At 47.8% G+C, this 19,277-nt stretch overlaps 1 protein-coding gene across 2 annotated transcripts; it reads right to left on the bottom strand.

Annotated features, from left to right (window-relative positions):
• Positions 1-219: 219 nt before the first annotated feature.
• On the bottom strand, positions 220-19,029 carry CXCL12 (C-X-C motif chemokine ligand 12). 2 transcript variants are annotated; one of them, XM_076338702.1, is made up of 5 exons: positions 18,932-19,029; positions 13,520-13,637; positions 10,006-10,092; positions 6,235-6,332; positions 220-4,378 (listed from the first exon to the last, which is right to left on the bottom strand). In XM_076338702.1, exons 1-5 carry the CDS (start codon positions 18,990-18,992, stop codon positions 4,347-4,349), a joined length of 396 nt encoding a protein of 131 aa, XP_076194817.1. In that variant the 5' UTR covers positions 18,993-19,029; the 3' UTR covers positions 220-4,346. The 2 variants fall into 2 exon arrangements, with proteins under 2 accessions (XP_076194817.1, XP_076194819.1); XM_076338704.1 differs by lacking the exon at positions 6,235-6,332.
• Between the last annotated feature and the right edge of the window lie 248 nt (positions 19,030-19,277).

The raw sequence follows: 19,277 nt of genomic DNA on the forward strand, positions 1-19,277 counted from the left end.
TCCTTTTGAAGGTGACACATTTCAATCTGCTAGGCTGCTGCTCCCTGCCAAACCCCATGGGCACTTTGCCTCAGGTTCCCTGCAGGGAGTCTGAGCCCATGGGGCTACATGGAAGCATCCTTGAAACTGGACACTTAAACTACATCTGAATGTTTTTTCTGATGTGAAGCTTTTAGCTGTTTGTATGTGAGGAAAAAAAAAATTAGAAGCAAGTAATAATTGCATTTAGATAGACATTTTTATTAAGAAAATTTTAAGTGCATATACATTTATGGGAGAAATTACAACAATATAAAAGTGTTTATTTTCAAAATATTCTATGAAAGGAGTAATTTCAAAAGCATAATATAACTCCTCCATAAAAGCTGCCTTACAGGAACACAAATACAAAACCCTTTTCACATTATTTGGGAAGATATTTCTTTTTACTTAATAAAAATATAAAGTACAGTATTTACCACATTCTGACAACACTGAGTTCTTAAGGAGTGGAAGATGGGAGGTTCATGCAGCCCTTTCATCATGATACGTGTTTTCTTCTTTGTGGCCACCGGAGTTTCATGTTTGCAGACAAGGCTTGTCTTGGTGGGATGTTGGTAAAGAAAAAAATTCAGATTTTAGGTGATGAGTTCTGAGAAACCCCTCGTTACTATAAACCACATCACTCAAAACAAGTTGCCAGAGAAAAGAAGGACCCTCTAGATGCTAACAAAGGGAAAATAGCAACAAAAACTTCTATAGGAACTGCATTTTCAACGAAATGTGTATATTTAACTTCGAATGTAGCCTTCATTGCAAAATGAGCAGCCACTTTTGCTCAAACACCTTAGTTAAAAACACATCAGAAAGCCACCCTTCATCCTTCCTCAGGCAGAATTCAGATAAGATATTCATACATACAAGTATAAAGCTAGTATAAATTAAAAAATTGGCACAGCAATAAATACCATCTATTCTTTTAAAAAAAAAATAACCCAACCTTAGGATTCGACAGCTGCACTTTGAAAATACCACACGTGACAATTTCACATTTATGGAAGCTGCTTTTTCAGCACCAGTTCAGTGTTACCTCTTTTCCCTCCTTCTCTTCACGTGTGGTCTCGACATCACTCCCATCTCCCCAAGCTTCCTTTCCCTGATTCGGTCTTTGGTCAACAGTTAAAGGCAGAAAGGAAAATCTGGTGCTCTCCCCGAGCGGGTTTCCGCTAGTGCTGCTTCTCAGCCTGCTACGACCGTGGTGTGCACAGGAGGAACAGCACGCGATGCAGAGATAGCGCAAGGAGCTTGGGGCAGCCGAGTGACTGATTTCTCTAGTTTGAAGGACATAGCTGCTCTTCCTGATGCATCATGCAAATAATGTCAGGCAAAAAGCAAAGCTTCCTGCTCAAGGTTGAATTTTGGTCTAAAGCAAGAGAAAGCTTTTATCAGGTTCTCGCTTAAGTCTTTGATTACTCCTGGCCAGGTCTGTGCCACCCCTCCATTCACACTGTGCTCAAACTTCCCTGGGCGAGGGAGGGAGCCGGTGCTGGCCCCTGAGAGCAGCCCCATGCCCCGCGTGGTCTCAGCTACATGAGCAGCGATCGTTACCAGCGCAGCGGTGTCAGGGCCCAGGTCACAGTGTGAGTCTCAAGAAATGCCAGAGGCAGGCAGCCCACAAGGCACCCAGACAACCACCACCTGGCTGTAAGTGTTCCCTAGCCTTGCAGGGAGTCCCTTTCCTTCCTGCTGCTACTCATGCATTTCTCCCAGGATTAAATGCCCTTCCTTTAGCACAGTCTACCCCCTCGATGCTCACTAGTTTGCCCCTAGAAGAGAAGGTTGACATTTCCTGAAGTACTTCTACTACCTGCCTATACCGTCCAGAGCTAGGACGCTGGCTTTGGGGGGGTGCTCCAGCACTGCCCATCTCAATGCTTCTGTCAAAGTAGTCTGTTTGCCCAGGCTGTAATGTGGGGTTGGCATGTGCCCAGAGACCTTTCCCTGCTAGTGCTGACCCCAGATGCACTCCCTGTTAACGAGGACTGCAGCAGAGCGCTGGCAAGGCTGTACAATCACATCTACCCACCCCGTCTTTTCACTGGAAAGCCAATGTTTCCCCTAGAAACAAAATCTTCACGGCCCCTATTGTCATTTCAAGGTATGCTGTTGAATCAAAATCAGAGGATTATTTAATTCTTCATTTACTCCAGTGGGAACAGATCAGACCTTAAGCTGTCCTTGGATGGGAAGCATGTGTGAAGAATGCACCTTCCTGGGTGAGAAGGACAAGCTCCATGTCTGTGTCAGAACCAAGATTCACCCACACTTTCCCCAAAGTCATTCTTGGCTTTGACACTCACATGTCCGCCTCTGGCAAACCACTAGCAATTGCAGGTGCATGTGTGGGGGCAGGAGATGGACCCTAGGATATAAAGTACATTCCAGGGAAGACACAAGGAACTCTATTTTTCTCATAAGAGTTCTTTCTGTCTTTAGCCTTACAACATTACAACAGATCCTACTCACATTAAATCAACAGTCCAATTCTCACCAAGTACAGTGGTACCAGACCTTTCAAAACAGAGACACAATATACTTAAAGCACCAGGTTGGTAACGATAACAATAGAAGGAATGTCAAAATCACACACACATACATTTTAGGCACAGCAGTTGGTTTCTGCTTTAAAGCAAATGAGGTGATGTGGTCCCAGCTGAAGCACTCTCTGTAATAGCGCTGTTTTGCAGAGAGGAAAATACTTACAAGATTTTTACCTGAATCCACATGGAAATAAGGTAATCCCCGGCTAGCCAAAGTGCCTCTTTGGCACTAAAAGATGCCTGCCACAAAAAGGAGTGCTCGGTGAAACACCCCTCTCAGTGTTCCTGACACAGGCTGCAGGGAAGAGGGAAGATTCCTTCTGAAGCAACCCGCTCAAAAAAACTACAATCTTACAACGTTTTCTGTTTACAGTACGCACACATACAAACATAAGCACTGTGCTGCACAAATGTGCTTCCCCCTGGATCCCAGCGCGCAGGGTAACATGATTATCGCAGTACTGCAGGCATACACTATATAGCAAAGATATTGCATATACAGGTAGGAATCAGGAGAAAGAAATTTCTGGCTGAGAGAGGGATTGGTGAAGCAGTGGTACCTGTCCCTGGGTGTACTTTGCAAAGGAAATTGCCGAGGCTATCCTGTTCACCAGCAAACAGAACCATGACCGCTGGTGAACAGTGAGTGTTGGCCTTCATTTCCACACCCGAGAAACACCACTCCTTCCACAAACCGGGCAGACCCTCTTTTGCCCCAGGCATCTCTTTTCTCCAAAGATATGGCCAGACATCCTCTTTTAGGTATCTCCAGAGCAATCAAAGATGTTACTGCTTCCAGGTAACGTGTGACTGCGAAGCTACAGCATCGTTGGTGAAGGGTCATGTGAATGCATCTCCACCTACTTCAGTGCAAAGCCAGCCAGGTGAGCTGAAGCCACCTCCCGTGGATGGGTGGGAAGAGACACCTGGTGCACGGCAGCATATCTGACTCCTCCAGCAACTTGCAACATGATTGTGTGGTTAGACCTTTAATAACCCATTCCTTTTTGTGCTAAAATTTGTCATCAGAAACACAGGAACATAGGAAATGCCAGGTGACATCAGATCACTGTTGTGGCTCCTAACACACACAACTACTACAAACCAAGTACTAGCACCTTGCAATACCAGATGTGCATTGACCCAGCTGCTCATAGCTGTCACCAAGGTTTCTGATCTTCAGAGAAAGGCTTTAGCCCTGTAGCCCTGAATTTAATCCCTCACCCAGAATACCTATAAATGCCACCCATGGTAATGCTGACCACTTTCATCAATGTCTGATGCTTTTTAGACCTCCTATGTTCTTGGCCTTGATGACTTCTGGAGGCAAAGAATTCCTCCACTACTTACACAACATCATTGCACTGTACAGTTCATGTCCTTCTAGGTTTAAAACTCCAGGAGACTTGCATGAACCAAAAGAAAGTTAAATAAAGCAGGACCTCTACATAGCAAAGGAAATAAAATATTATATAATAACATAGGGTTAGTTTAAATTCATATCTGCCCTCAGTGCTAGGTAATAAACCAACCTGTATAAAAACATTTTTCTCAAATAGTTACATCTTACTATATAAAAATAGCACTGTGAAAGCAAGCCAATTTGTGCAAAAAAAAAAACAAACCACAAAAAAACCCAAACAAAAAAAACCTTTGGAAATGCAGGAAGCGTTGCTTTTGTGCTGCATGATAACAGTGAAATGTATTCATTCCCTAATACTGGTTATCTGCTTTCTGGGTCCTACAGTAAGAAATCCTGTAGACGGCTTACAATGCTTGCCTCTTACATCTTGAACCTCCTGTTGATGAAGAACAGAGTGAAACACTATTAAGGTTTATTTCAGTTGCAAAAGCTTTGATATCAGGCCTAGTCAAACAGCAAATCTGTGTCTGGACTAACCCGATTTCTTTTGCAGCCCCTCCAAATTTGCCAAACATTTTGGGGGAAGTTCTCCACAAGGAGCTACTGGGACCCAGCAGGGCAAACCCAGCAATGGGAGTTATTTTGGGCAGGTTGTGCTCACCACAGTTAGTAAGGTGTTCAGAGCTAACATAGGAGGAAGGCTGGCTAGGAAGCTTATTCTGGACTTGAAAGCCAGAGCAGAGAATTATTGGTGGGCAAAGAGACTTGGCAAAAAAAACAGCAGGGAAAGGAGGGATTAATGATTTGTGAGCGGCCCCAGTAGTGGAGCAAGCGGCACTGGGAATGCCTCCTCTACCTGCCCCTACCCCACAGCTCTGCTGGAGATCATGGACTGCGGCTCCACGGGGTGCCAGGTCTCTGTGAGGATGGAGGAACACAGAGGACAGCCCATGCTCTGCTCTTGCTGGCGCTCAGCTCCCACCATGGGGCAGCTGGAGAGCAGAGGCCCCCGAGTGTGCTGCCCAGCCAGGAGCCATCCCCATGGCCTCCCTGCTCTGGGACCTCACCTGCTGTGAGCAGCTGGGTAGCACGTCACAGCTCATGGTGACCAGCTGCCCAGTGAAGGTGGGGTGACAAGGGGGGCGAGCAGCCACATGCTGCACAGTAAATGTGTGAGGCGTTAAGTGCAGAGGTAGGGAGTTCAGGGTAGGAGGCAGACAAATCGAGTCTCCCATGCTCAGTGGGAGCATGGTCCCCGGGAAGAGTGGTGGGTTAGGGATCACAGCAAAGTGCAAGTGTGTTGTGTGCAGGGTTCACTCAGAACAAGGAGCCAGTCTGTGCTGGTGGCCTCCAGGTTTTTGTCTGAAGTGACCCCTACTCCTGCTCCAGGCTGATCGGCCTTTTGCAATCTAGATGAGGTCACTAAGGCTGAGTTACAAGTGTCAGAGGGTAAACACCAGGTATTCAAAACCCCTGATGTCCCAGCATGTCTTGTCTAGCCTACAGGATCAGAACAAACATCCCTTTCAATGCCTGCTGGACAACTAAGACTGTGTGACCACAGCCAGAGACAGTTGTGGCTACTCTCAGCAAAGGAAGCCTCAGAAAACTCATCCTGGCCTAAAGAGGATGACTAAGCCATGCGCAAAATTTTCCTCTTTGAAGGTCTCTTTTCCAATATCCCACACCAGTAACCTTACTTCTTTTGGTGCAGAAAGGCAGGACACACCACCCTGGTGGGAAAAAAACAACTGGGACATCCAAACCATTGGCATATGTAAGAACCTTCTCTGGGACTTGCCTAACATCTCCCATAGGAGAGGTGTCAACCAATCACCAATGCACCAAATCACGTTGTCACCACCCAGTGCTGCATTTGTCATAAAAAACCACCAGTGACAAATTCCCAGCTCTTATTTATAGTTTAACTCTGTCCGTTTGGTATTGGAGGAATATGGCCAGCTAAGAGACATAGGGCTTCCAAACCTTTACCCTGTTTTTGACTTTGGCTTTGCTTCAGGGTTACTTTGGTCTCTTTGGTTGTCCATTTTCCCACCTGTAAAATGGGAAAATTTTCCCACCTCTGTTGTGGTTGGACACTCTCCCTGTTTTAAGAGTTTTATCTATATAATACCCCTTTGCAGGGCGGGTACAGATGTTATCCTCAACAAATACGGGGAAAAATGGAGGTCTGGATAGGCTAATATATTTCCCGAGGTCATATAGGATGGTCAGTGGAAGAGCAGGGACTTGAACCTGAGGTATCCCAGCTCAGAAACTAATGCCTCCTACCATTCTTTCTCCCTGGAGACTTTAGTGGTGTTGCACGGGAAGGGCAGAGTGGGCCCCGTTTCTTCTGTTGCTTTTTTTTATGAGTGCGATGACGTGGTCTAAATTAAAAGAAAAATACAAAAAGACTGCCATGAATTATCCATATACAAAGGCCTTATTCACATTTATCCTATGGTCCCTCCACATCTTGCTGGCAGGGTGCAAATGAAGATAACATCCCCTTTCACATACTCTCTGCCTCAGAGGAATGCTAGGCAAATGAAAGTGCCCTGGTGACAGGACATTTGCAAATTCTGAGGCCAGAACGACTCTTTTCCCCAAAACACCGAAGCCTCCCCAAATGCCTGCCAGAACTTGTCAGCCAGGAGCATCACCATCCGCACAGTACCCCCTGAGGTACAATGAAAGCAGAGAGGGGCTGGATTTCTGGCTTCCCACCCAGCATTCCCACTGACATCAACAAGAACCAGTGGCTACTCTATGGGATTTGTGGGCATTCAGTGCCTTAAAACAAGGCTGTAAAGATAATCGCCTACATTGTCCCCCACCGTGTGGGGCATTCACCCAGCACACGCTTGGTGGAGTATTGGGAGGTAGTTGTTTTGGCATCTTGTACTTCAGCTCTTATTTACAAATGAGGTCAGAAATTAGGAAGAGCTGCCACACCAGGGGTTACAAGCACTATGGAGGAAGGCAGCAGCAGGGCTTGGCTCCCATCACAGCCAGCTCCTAGAATTTGGGAGCTTCCTTTCCTTTCTCCCAGTGGGCTCAAGAGAAAGGTTTTTCCTATCTGACTTTGTTATCTTCTCCAGATCCATCAGCTCTCTCTCCTCTGTGCCAGCAGTAGCCGCTGAGCTTAATGGACTCCAGCATCTCAAGCTGAGGGGAAGTTCTGAGGTGGGACTATATTAACGTGAAAACGGACAAGGAAGGATCATTCTCTGGTCTCTGTTTACTCTGCAAGGGCCTGATTTTGCATATCCTTACATGAAGGGAGAAGGGAAAGGCAGTCAATGTACTGTAAATGATGACTGGGATTGTCTGGAAGTGATAAAGGGTTTGTTAGCTATTTCAAGAAAGGACTGATTTGCCCCTTGTCTATAAAATGGATGAATGTTGAATGATGTTGGCCACAGCAGCTGCACAATGATTTTTAAAGCCAGTTAAGGAATTTGGTTTCCTGACAGCCTGAATGTATTTTGCTGATGTCTCAAAAGTATGTATATTACATGGAGATGTGATGAATATAAAGCAATAATAAAGTCTAAGCAGAATTAGTGAGCAAAATAATTCCCTACTAAAAACCATCTCTGGTTTCACAATCAACTGCATTGGACTACTATATTCTATGAACTTTTCCTTGCCCTTAGCTGCAGATTATAACACAGAAGATACTCTCATATTGAAGCACTGGTATAGGCTAAGATGTCTTGACACTTTGGATTTTACTTAAGCAATTACAAGAGCCCTTTCTACAAAACGTATTGCTTTTATTCCAGAAAAATAAATTCCCATGTACAATTGGGTTTTCATAACATGAAACAATTAGCCATTTTATTGCTAGTGCATATAGGGTAATGTCACATTTCATACAATTTCAGTACAAGTGAAAAAATATAATATATGGCTGATTGAAATTGATAGCTACATTAACATTTATAGATCTATATAGATTTATTTTACAAGCTGTTAGTAGTTTAGAGAGATATCGGTGTTTTAAACTACCAACATTCATATGGCTCCAATTCAAATATATGAATTGTTTGATGCGCTATAAATATATTCCAAAGTACATTTCATTGAAGAAGTCAAAGCTGTGCACTAAAATATATCAAAAACATGCCTTGTGAAAATGCTACAGACAGAGCCCTGACTGTCTGTGGAGCATGAACATGTCACTGGTGCTAGCATTACTAGTTGGAAAATGAAAATAATGCCCTGATTACAGGATTAGGTGATGGAGATATATGCTTTCTGTCACCTTATTTCATAGAGCTGGGACAAAATTCTCTTTTGTTACTCAATGTAAACCAGGATGAAATCCACCAAATTAGCAGAATTGCTTCTGGATTAGAGTTAGGTAAACAAAACCCAGAATCTGGCTGGAGATCAGGCACGGGGTCTCTGGTTTCAGTAGAGCTGGCCCCAGATCTTCACCAGTGGAAGTGAGAGCAGAACATGCTCCAGCTGAGTTGTTCCCCTAAGTCAGGAAGGCAGGGTCTGAGCACATAACCACATTTGCCCAACCCTACGAATTTCTTAAGTGCCTCCTAAGTTTCAGGTCTTATAAACAGCGTGAAGGGCTTCACTGGGGCTGATGGCAACAGAAACTTAGGCAGGGGCTTGAGAATTTTCTCAAGTTGGAAAACAAAGTAGCCCAAGCCCCTAGGATAGTCAGCATGGGCCACATCCTGCTCTTGGGTTCAGTTGTGCCTAAAGCCAAAGCCATCCTGGCAGCATTAACCTGGATTACCTCTGCAGAGAATTTTCCCAAAGGACAAGAGGGCTGAGTGCTGGCAGCAAAGAAGGCACTGAGCATCGGATGAGATGGGAAGAGCTGTCAGGGCTGGAATCACAGTCAGTTGTTAGCTGGCCTCCTTCCCTCCTCCTCCTCACTCTTGGCCCCAGTGTGGTCCCAAAAGGGCCACATGGAGGATTCTCTCTACCTCTGGTAGCATTTCTCCCCTTGCTTATTGTAAAAACACAGGGGAACAAAGACCTTTTTTTAACTCCACCCCTTGTTTGGCAGATGTTTTGCAAAGCAAACAGTGGAGGGCATTCAGCTACCTGTACTGCCTCACAGGGGCCATACCCTTCCCCACATTTCTCCAAGAATGCATTGCTTTTGCAAATGACTGGATTCCAGCCCTGCCTTTACCCTACAGATGCAGGGGGGGCAAGGTTCAGCACGGTTACAGCGCAGTTACTGAGGGGTGGGAATGTGGTGACAAGGGTGGGAGGGATACTGAGTGCACAGGTAGGCTTGCTGGCCAAAATGCCACTGCTGGATCAACTGCAGCCCAGGGCTCTGGGCAAGCAAGGAAATGCTTTATACCATCACTTGTCTCATCTTCCATCCCAGGAAGGCCGGAGCCCTCCCCTGCAACCCAGCACAGAAATGTTCTCTGTGCTGCTCTTGCTCACTGTAAATTTGAACTGAGATACGCTGGGTCCACCTCAGGGTAGCCACGATCACCCGCTTTCAAGGGGAATAAAAATAGGTTTTAAAAGTCTGAATTTGCCAAATATGGCTGGTTTTGCCCCGGCCTTGTGGGAGAGCCTTATTCATTGCAGTGCATCTCGCTTTGGCTGATATTAACAGCACTCCACACTGGCCAGCAGAGATAGACCCCCCAGGCCTCAGCTGCCTGTGCAAACAGACCCCCAGTGTAACATGGAGAAGGGTCTCCAAAGAAACTGGAACAATATAGATTCTGAAGTAATTGTAGTTTGACTCGGGGAAGAGGGGGCATAAAGGAAGCATTTTCCTTGGGAGAACGGCTTTTCTTTTAAAAGAGGATGAGTCGGGGACCCCAGAACAAATTCATTAGGATAGATTTTACCTCAAACCCTGGCAAAACTCTTAGTTTAACATTTAGGATATACTAGAAGCTGTTGTTTTAATACAGACTAGGTCAACTCCAAACCCATCTTCAAAACAATATCTGATTCCACGAGTATTTTGATCACATGGTAAAAGCCAGCCCTTAATGTTCTACCCTTTAATAACTCAGGATGTTAGCTGTTAAGTCCATTTGTCTCTTGCCTTACTTGTTTAAAGCTTTCTCCAGATATTCCTGGATCCACTTTAACTTGGGATCAATGCACACTTGCTTGCTGTTGCTCTTGAGCCTCGCACTGCCAAAGGAGAAAAGTCAGAGTGAGTCTAGTGTGTGATGCTCCTCAGCCCACACCCCCCCAGATGCCTTATTTTGCACACAGGTTTGCAATTCCGTTACCGACCGACTTCTTTGGTTGTCACTGCTGCTCTCAGTTAACCCACGAAGAGGATGCATTATCCCTGCCATCCTCAAGGCACCTATTATAAATATCCCTGGGTTCAAAGCACTGGTGCAATTTGTCCCCTCTGACGGTGATTCTTGTGGTCTGTACTGGTACGCATATGGGGATGAGACAGATAGAGAATTTAAATCTAGGTTTTCCAACTCATACCTGGGCTGTTACGAGTTCAGTGCCGGGAACAGCTAAATTTCATTTGGAAATACTGACATGGTAAATATAGGTCATTTTTGCAAGGACTTAATTAAGTACAGCTTTCAGATTCAATCCAAAATTGAAGTTTCACATGTTTTGAGGACAGACACCAAACCATGCCTCTTAGATGTTCTGAAAGGATCTGGTTAGCTTTTTGTTTTATACAAGACTGAACTAACAGGTTGGAGGCAGGAAGACAGCTGGAAGTACCATAGTGCCAGAGGCAAGTTTTCCCTCACGTATTCACTCAGCGCTGGAAACAAAAGCAGAAACCTCCTGAGGGGTTTCTCCTGGATGTCCAAGCTGCACTTTCCAAGCCAGACTGTTTAGCTAATTTGAATTCCCTGTGAATTTGGCATTTGGGCTATCTGCATCTTTTATACAGAAGCAATACAAACAGCTTTTCACCCACATCACCAGGTCTCACCCTCCAGGGATCTCAGGATCTTGAGAGTGCTGTGATCTCCCACGTCCCTCGAAGCACCCTGCCTCTGCCCCATCTGCTCAGAAAAAGCCTGCCTGCCACGCAAAAGTGCCAAGAACAGCAATTTCATGGAAATGCCCATAGGAATAAGTTCAATACTTGTTTAAGCATTTTTCTGGATGGAAGCCAAAATGTTCCCTGCTTTATAAAATGAAATCTGCAGGATATAAAACTATGGCGTAAGAAATAACAGGTCAAGAAGGCTCCTTGGTCTGAAGTTATGCAACAACACAGTTGTAACATAAACACATCGAAGATCTAGTCTTGCAAGCCCTGCGCCAATAAAGAGATGAATGGGCCTAATTCATATTTCCCTTACAGCAGTGCCAAGCTGGAGTATTTCCAGTGAAGTGATACCAACAGAGAGTAAGAATGGATTTGCTGATGTTAGCAATGCCTGGGAACTCTTGAGCTGGCCTCACAGGGTACAGAACCAAAAGCACACGTAACCAGCCTCCAGCCACATGCAATGCAATTCCTCTCACCTAATACTAAGACATTGATTTCTTTAGACATTTATTTCTGAGCCCGTCAGCCCCTGCTCCTGTACCGTCACGGCAGAGACCTAGGCAACTGTATGGAGTGTTAATCTGAACTGTTTAGGTGTCTACTTTAGGATGCAATCAATTGCATGCTAAAAATGCCTATTTCCCTGTACTGAAAAGCAGGGAATTTAGGGTGGGCTTTGTAGAAGTAGATATCCACAGAGGAGATTTCTGGATTTGGAGAGATGACTTCCCATAGAACCAAAGACAAAAGCCTGCTCTTAGGCTTTTTGTTCAGGTACAGTCCCCCTCAACCATAAAGGGGAATGTACTTGTGCAAAAAAAATACAAGATCTTTCCTTGAAATTCTATGATTTCACTGAGATTCTCTATTTCTGAAAATGGTAGCTTTTAAGTTACTCACACCGTCACTGTATAATGCATATCCACTAAATTCAGAGTGTGGTTGAAACCATCAAGATGAGAAATGTATGTGCTAGTTTTAATTCCAATTCAGCTTCTGTTTCGATAAAGAGCTAGTTCGAACTCATGATGTTTCAGGGGTATTTGGAAGTAAGTTTTTAAGTACCTTACCTTTTAAAGTAACAAAAAGATGGTGAACTATAGCTTCATGTGTTCTGTGTGTCACTAAATTACACTGCAAACAAACACATTTGGGCCAGGAATGGACAAGAACATGAGTTGTTTGCATTTCGTGCTCTTATCCATCTCTACGACTATGATCCCACGTTAATTAAGAGATAAATGTATACTCTATCCTGTCTTAAATGCCTGTCATTTTCTTGAAACTACTCCAGAAAATTCCAAATCCTCTACAAAGCTTTAGCACTGGGACCCTTATGACATCCATTGACAGCCCCAGAGCACAAATCCATACGCTATTGCATTTTGGATGCTTGCCTGCAAAATTGTTTATAGGTAGAGATCAGAGTTAGTCACAGCTGGTTTTGCCATTTTTGTGAAAGGAAATTATTTCTTAGCTGAGGCTTACATTTTTCTCACTGTCCTCCACCAAATCCTAAGGCAGAAGCATGCAGGAGAAAATGTGTATGATCCACCCAGAGTGGTTTAAAAAAGAAAAAAATCATATGAATAAAAACTGATTCATGAATGGACACATGCTCTTCAATATATCTGTACATTCCTGAGAAATCTCATGAAACCACATCAGTTTTCTGAATGCAGAAATGTTTCGGATGAGAAAGAATGGATTTTTACAGCATTTAAGTTGCAACTGGAAGAGCTCAATGTGGATCAAAGACAGAACTAGTGATGGGAGCACTGCACAGAAACCCAATCTAGTCACTGAGACCCTCTTACAGAGGTCAACAGAAGTTGGTGATTAGTAGGGCTTCCCTGCAATGAAAAGAAGAATGCTAATTTTTTTCCTTCCGAAGATTTTGAATTTTAGGAGAGAAGGGAAGGGGTTACCCGTGAACAAATGACCAAGAAGACCTTCCTAAAAACACACATACACAAAATCGACAACCTCATTTTTTGTGAAAATCAGTGTTTCTTTTTCAGCAAAAATGAAGAGGTTATTTTCCATTGGGAACCCATCTTTTCTATCCTGCTGTGATTTACCGGAGTCAGTCACTGCCTGGTAAGCGTGTCCCTAGATCAGGCCAGCACATGTTTAGGGTCTGTACCTCCTGTGGAGGCTACACGAAATCCAGGAATTACTTTTACTTGTTTAGCTCCTCTCTGTGGAGAAGTGGAGCACTAGAAGACTCAGACCACTGTAAAGTCTTTTCCCCAAAGTGTGAAGCTCCACATCCAAGGCAATGGACAGCCTGTCTGACATTCCTGCTCACATACCCATGGGGGAAACAGAACATGGGATCACACAGTCACAGGGAGATCATGGAGGTAGAACACAGCTGGGAAACATCTAGCTGGGCTCCTTTGTGTGGGGTAAAGCAGGGTCCGGCTGTATCTGACACACGGGGTGAAGAGATGAATTGGAAATCATGGCATGAGACGCAGACCTAATCGCAGCCACCAAAGCAGGAACCAGCTCTGTGACTCTCTCTTTTGACACCTGAGATTTGCACCCAGCTGAAAAGAGTAAGAGACTTACACAATCTGAAGTGAGCAGTTGGGTGTGGAGAGGATTTTGAGGTGCTTAATGTTGGCTCTTGCCACGTTGCTCTCGTAGAATCGACAGGGGCATCGGTAAGTCAGGCTGACGGGTTTCTCTGTGGGACACAGGGAGAGAAAGGACACGTTACTCCCTCTTGCTCCCGGTCAGCAGCACAGATACACAGACCAGCGCTGACAGAAACTCCCTCCAAATACGCAGGTGAAAAAAAGCAATAGAAAAGCTGTAGCTTTGGGAGAGCATTTGCCCACAGCTCACAGCACAATCCTTTTACCCCAGTACCCAGCCTTTCAATCCTGGTGCGTGGGATTTTGGAAGACAAAAGAAGAGGGAGAGAAAATGGCGATAAGTAAAGAAGAAGAGATTAGAATTAGGAGCCACTCCATTGTGCAGGGATGCTCCTGGTAATTAGACAAGATAAAGGCCAAAAGAGGGGGCACTTGTCCTCAGTGTTGTTCTTGCCAAATGATTTTGACCCGAGGCCAAATTAGAAGGTAGCCAGAAGAAAGCGATGAATTCCAAAGAGTTCAGATCAAAACGGCTCGGCTCAGGTGCAGGCTTTTCATGGGGGACTTACTGGCTACAGAAAAGCCCTGAGCCTTTCAGGCTTTCCCAGGGCCCAGCGGCTGACCTTTCCCCACTACAGCCAACCTTTACTCCCAGCCGAGATATTCGCACGAGGAGGTGCGACTCGGAGATGCGAGATCACAGTGGTTTCGCAGGAGGATCTGGAGTCTTTTGAACTCCCAGCCTGTGGCAGAGTAACGGCATCCAAGGAGACAGTTATCAGGCAGTGTGCTCCCCATATACTTATCGGGGACCACCAGACTGGATGAGAGTCTTGTCACTGGCATCACAAGGGACAGAATTAAGTTTAGCCTCCTAGGCTAAAAATCAGCAATGAATATGCATGCAGAACTGAGAAAAGCAGCCTGGCGCTCACCACCGCCTCTGATGCAGTCCTTCTGCTACCTGATTTCTCCGTGGAAGAACTTAATTGCTGGCAACCAAGTGCACATAAATAAGGTCCTCACTCTGTGTGTGAGCTTCAAAACCCCATGCACACTAAAATACAAACACAGAAGCCTTGCCTGGAAGTCTAGAAGGAGCTGCCTAAGATTTTAAACAGTTTCCCTGTGGAGCAGTTTTCAGCCTCTGGGAGGAATTAAAACTCATACACCTAACCCATAAGGTCTGGCTCATGCTGTAGATGGTCAGATCTATATCTGACAGAGCTTTAGATCCCACATGGCAATCTGCCGCTCTGTTTATTTAGCCACACAGGAGCACTGGCAGCATCCAAACCCAGCTCCCTTAAAGGCAGATGGAGAGCAAAAGAGTAGGGAAAGGCTTGGAATCCCTAAACTGCCATCTAGGAAGGTGAGAAAAGAGACAGCTTTTCAAAGTGCAGCTGATCTGCATATATTGCACATTTACCAATGCCTGTTTCTAGCATATATAACCTCAGGAGGGAAAATTATTTTTTCTGAGCACCTCTAACAAGAGATGAGCCAGAGTCTGATCCCACAGGCAGATGGGCAAACAGAGGAATTCATTAGTGGAAGCAGAGTTCCTCCATATTCACACCAGGATCTGGACTAGAAGTTAACAAAATTGGAGGAGTTTTTCCATCAGTTTTATGGCAATCAGTCAGCCCGAATAGCGGTATCATCTGTGAGTTAATAAATGGGAGGAGAAGCTCCCGACTGCAGGAGGAGGAGGAAGGAGGGCTGCAGGGTGAGCCTCCGGAACATGCAATAGACTGACTAGTGCTGATGTGGAAGGGAGGGAGAAAGGTGCTAAGGTTTCCCAACGCAAATCTGTGCCTGATAGCTATGCATCAGTGAGTTTGTATTGGAAAGGCAGGCTGAAATTGAATGCACTCATACAACAACGCTCAGCACAGCTGCAGTGGAAGTCTCTCTGCAAACTTGTACCAACAAAGTTTAAGCAAGCTTTACCCTAAAAAACATGCAAGAGATGAACTGTTCAGATCTATGATTTGAGAATGCAATCCTGTCCTCTCTGAGACCGAGAGAGGGACTTTCTATCCCATCCCACTTGAAATCAGGAGCAGAGAAAGTTTAACCACGACTAACGTGTCCGTGAGTCCCAAAGTTGTTTCCTGCCCAAGAAAGGGCATCCAGCACAGCAAGGAAGAGTGGAAGCCCCAGCATTCCGTGTTCCGTCACCCCAATGCAAGGTGGAATGACAACTCCCTTCCCAGTACAAGAATCCCTTCGGCATTTCTGTACCCCTTTTTGGCGACCAGGGAAAACTAGCACATGTGGCGTTTCCCAACACATGAACCCCTGCCATCCTAAAGTAGGAGGGGGAAGGGGCCATTTGGGGGCCATAATTTGGGAAGGGGACATTTCTGGTCTTACCCTGAGGCTGACAAATACCTCCCTTATCTCATTTCAAAATTTGAAACAAATTGTTCCATGCACAGTAGAGCTGATTAAGCCAATTATTCTACAGGTTTGTACTGCAGGAGTTAATGCTCTGTGGGTTCTCTGGTAATGATAAACACTGAGCAGAAGCTGAAGCCATTCTCTCCGCAGGAGAAATTAGTACAGTGTGTTAATTGCACTGTTACATGAAAACACCATTTTTCATGAAACTGATGGTACATAAAGCTTTTGAGACCTTTGTTTGGCACATTTGGTTAAAATGGGTGAATATAGTCAAAAGTTACAGAAAAGCCAGATGCTATTGAGACATCTCAATGTCATTCCTTCAGCCTTACTTCCTCAGACAAAAAGAACAAGAGAACACCTCTTTTGGTCTCGACTAGAAGGGTTCTTGGGTTTGGGTGTTTTGGGGTTTTTTTAAAAAAATAAAGTTTTACTGTTTTCTAATTCAAAGCTGAGTTTTGCTGGCTCTGAACACTCACTTCTGCTGGCAAATTCTCTCTAGAGACAAAGCGCTAACACAAATCTCCCTCACAGAGTGGCCACTTATCAAGGTTGGACAGTACCTATTTCACCCCGCAGGGATCTGCCTTGCCTCACCCGCACTGGAACTGGACACTGAGGGAACAAGGGAGTTGCCAGTTCTGCTGCAAAGTTACCATCAGTAACTTAGCTGTGTGGGCTGGGAAGCCCTGCGCACTTGAATGGAGAGGGAAGCTATATCCAGGCAAGCAGGTTGGGCGTGAACAGACAAAACATTTGGTGAAAGCATCATTTTACTCCTGTTCATCCGAAGGTGCATGTGTCAGTATCAGGAGAGGGCTGGCAACTTTTTAAGACTGGAACAGCTCCATTTCCCTTGGGAGTGAGGCTGTGACAGGCAGATACAGCTTTACCAGGGTGGCAAGGAAGAATTCAGAGCTCACCTGCCCTCCAGGACAAGGTAGCCCTGCAAGCCTTCATCTGGATCAGGGTTGAGAGCACTACATGACATGCAGAGAAGTAGGCAAAAAACTTCACTCTTATCACTGCAAGACGGTGGGGTCTCTCTCCTTACACCAGTTTTTCCTCCAACCCTTTTAAGCCGTTTCCTTACTCAGGTAGCCAGGTCCCGGACACGCTTACCCTGCCATAAAGATACCCGCTGCCGTTTGCTGCCAGCTAAGGAGTGCTGCCAGGCTGGGAGGAAAGCGAGGTGCAGCCAGGCAGCTCTGCCAGCCTCCAAGCCCGGTGCTAAGTGCTGCCCGAGGGGAGGCGAGAAGAGGGAGAGCCCCTGAGCCCCCGGCGGCCCCCGTTCCCCCAGCCCTGCGCCTCCTGTCCCGGCGGCAGCCCCGGTGAGGACCGGCAGCGCTTCCCCATCTCGCTCCAGACCCGCACTCGCCTGCAGAGGCGAGGGGAGCCCGCTCTGGGTACCCGGGCACCGGCCGCCGGGCCGAGCCGCCCGGGCGTTGTGCGCTCCGCCGTGCGCAGGGCGCAGCGCTCCGCGGGGCTGGCGGCGGCGGGGGACGAAGGGCCGGGGGTGGCCCTGCCACCTGCGGCCCCCCCCGGGCTTTGCCTTCGCTACCCGTGCGCTCGCTTCCCAGCCCGCAGCCCCAGCGCGGCGGGTCCCGGCGTAAGCGGCGGGGGCCAGAGCCCACCTGGCCGGGTCTGCCTGTTGGAGGCTCTCCGGGGCAGCGCTGGCTCCGTGCTGGCTTTTCGTGTGCTTCACCGGCACGGGGTTGCTGCTGGGATGGTGCTGTGAAAAGGCACGGGCGAAATTATCGGGAGCAATTAACTATCTCAGGCTAAACAAAGAGGGCACCGGAGGGCATCCTTTGCCGCCCGGGGTGGGGAACACCCAAGTTTCGGTCGCCAGAATGGGAGAACGAGACGGGAGCGGAGGATTGAAAGGGCGCTCGTTACCTAGCCAGCAAGCTTTCGATGGGGGGACAAAAGGTGGCAAATTTCTGCCAGGCGAGAAGCCAGCCGCCGGAGGGAGCGCCCGGGAGATGCCCGGGGGGTGCGGGCAGGGCCCCCGCCCCGCCACGCGTGGGGAATGCGGCTGCCCCGCGCGGTCCCCGCTCCCCCGGAGCCCCGCGGCACAGGGCTCCCCGCTCCCCGCGGGATGCGGAGCAAGAGGCGCAGGTTGCCGTGGTCTCCGGGGCTGTCCGCACCCGGCGGCTCCCACGGCGGGCCCCCCCGGAGAGCCAGCCGGCCAGCTGCCGCTGCGGCCGGGCTCCGAGGGTGACACGCGGGACCGCGGGGCCCGGCGTGGGACGGGCGGGCTGTGAAACGACGCTGCAGCGCGGTGCGGGCAGGACAGCCCGCGACAAATGCCGCCGCGGCAGCGCTCGCCGGCTGTCAGCCCGCGTTTCCCCAGACCTCTCGTCTGTGCACCTCTCTGCGCACCCCCCCCCCCCCCCCCTTCCGAAACCTCTCCGTGCACCCTCGCAGGGGGTGCGGTGAATTCCTGCTGAGTGACCACTTTGGCTCAGCTCTGCCCTGATCGAGGGAAGATAGGTCACGAAAGAGGACAGAAAAGGAAGCGAACAACCGCCTGCTTCTCGTTTCTTGTAACTTTTAGGGTTGGTTCTTTAAAAGGGAAATCGATATGCATATTTTGCAACCAAACCACCTCCCGGCAGACCGAGCGCTCTTGAAAGTCTTCCCCCAGCCGATTTCAATCTGGGATAAGTTTGGCAAAGCGGATCGCTTTGACCAGCTTGCTTTTGAAAAAAGCGAGCGAGCGAGGGAGGGAGGGAGGCAGGGAGGGAGGCAGAGCCTGCCTGCTCCCAGCTCACAACAGCTATCGCTCGGGGCTGGCCAGACGCGCACGTCTGAGCCGCGGCAGCAGCCAGAGTCGGGCGAGCTGCGGGGAGAGGGGGGAAGAGCGGGGATTTCCGCGGGACCGTAACTCCCGGCCGGGCTCCCCGGCGCCCGCGGGCAGGAGCGGTGCGAGCGGGCGGGGAGAGCGGCGGCGCCCCGGCAGCTCACTTACCCTCCGAGAGGGAGACGATCGCCAGGGCGAAGGCGAGCAGAGCCAGGGCTCGGAGGTCCATGCTGGGGCGGCTGGCGGGGCGCGGGGCAGGCGCTGGACTGCTCGTCCCGGCGGCTGCGGCGCTCTGCTGGAGTCCCCTCCTCCCCTCCCTCTATAGAGGGGCCGGGACCGCCGGGGCTGGGGGAGGGGAGCCAGGGGGAGTAGCTAGCCTATGATTTATTGCCCGTGGCATGTTATTACATCCTTCCTCTGTTAAAAATGCTTGGAAAGGAACCAAAAGAGCGAGGGCTCCTCTCTTCGCTCCGTCAGCCCGGCGGTCTCCCCCCAGGCAAAGCGTTTGCCCCAA

The sequence above is a fragment of the Aptenodytes patagonicus genome, chromosome 5 (genome assembly GCF_965638725.1).
Source record: "Aptenodytes patagonicus chromosome 5, bAptPat1.pri.cur, whole genome shotgun sequence".
Classification (NCBI taxonomy): Eukaryota; Metazoa; Chordata; class Aves; order Sphenisciformes; family Spheniscidae; genus Aptenodytes; species Aptenodytes patagonicus.

What these genes read in the sequence shown, in the direction of transcription:
- CXCL12 (XM_076338702.1), bottom strand. Translation starts at nt 18,992, where the DNA reads ATGGACCTCCGAGCCCTGGCTCTGCTCGCCTTCGCCCTGGCGATCGTC. An exon ending in GATCGTCTCCCTCTCGGAGG is followed by an intron (nt 13,638 to 18,931) that starts GTAAGTGAGCTG and finishes TGTGTCCCACAG; the next exon opens with AGAAACCCGTCAGCCTGACT. An exon ending in AACTGCTCACTTCAGATTGT is followed by an intron (nt 10,093 to 13,519) that starts GTAAGTCTCTTA and finishes CTCCTTTGGCAG; the next exon opens with TGCGAGGCTCAAGAGCAACA.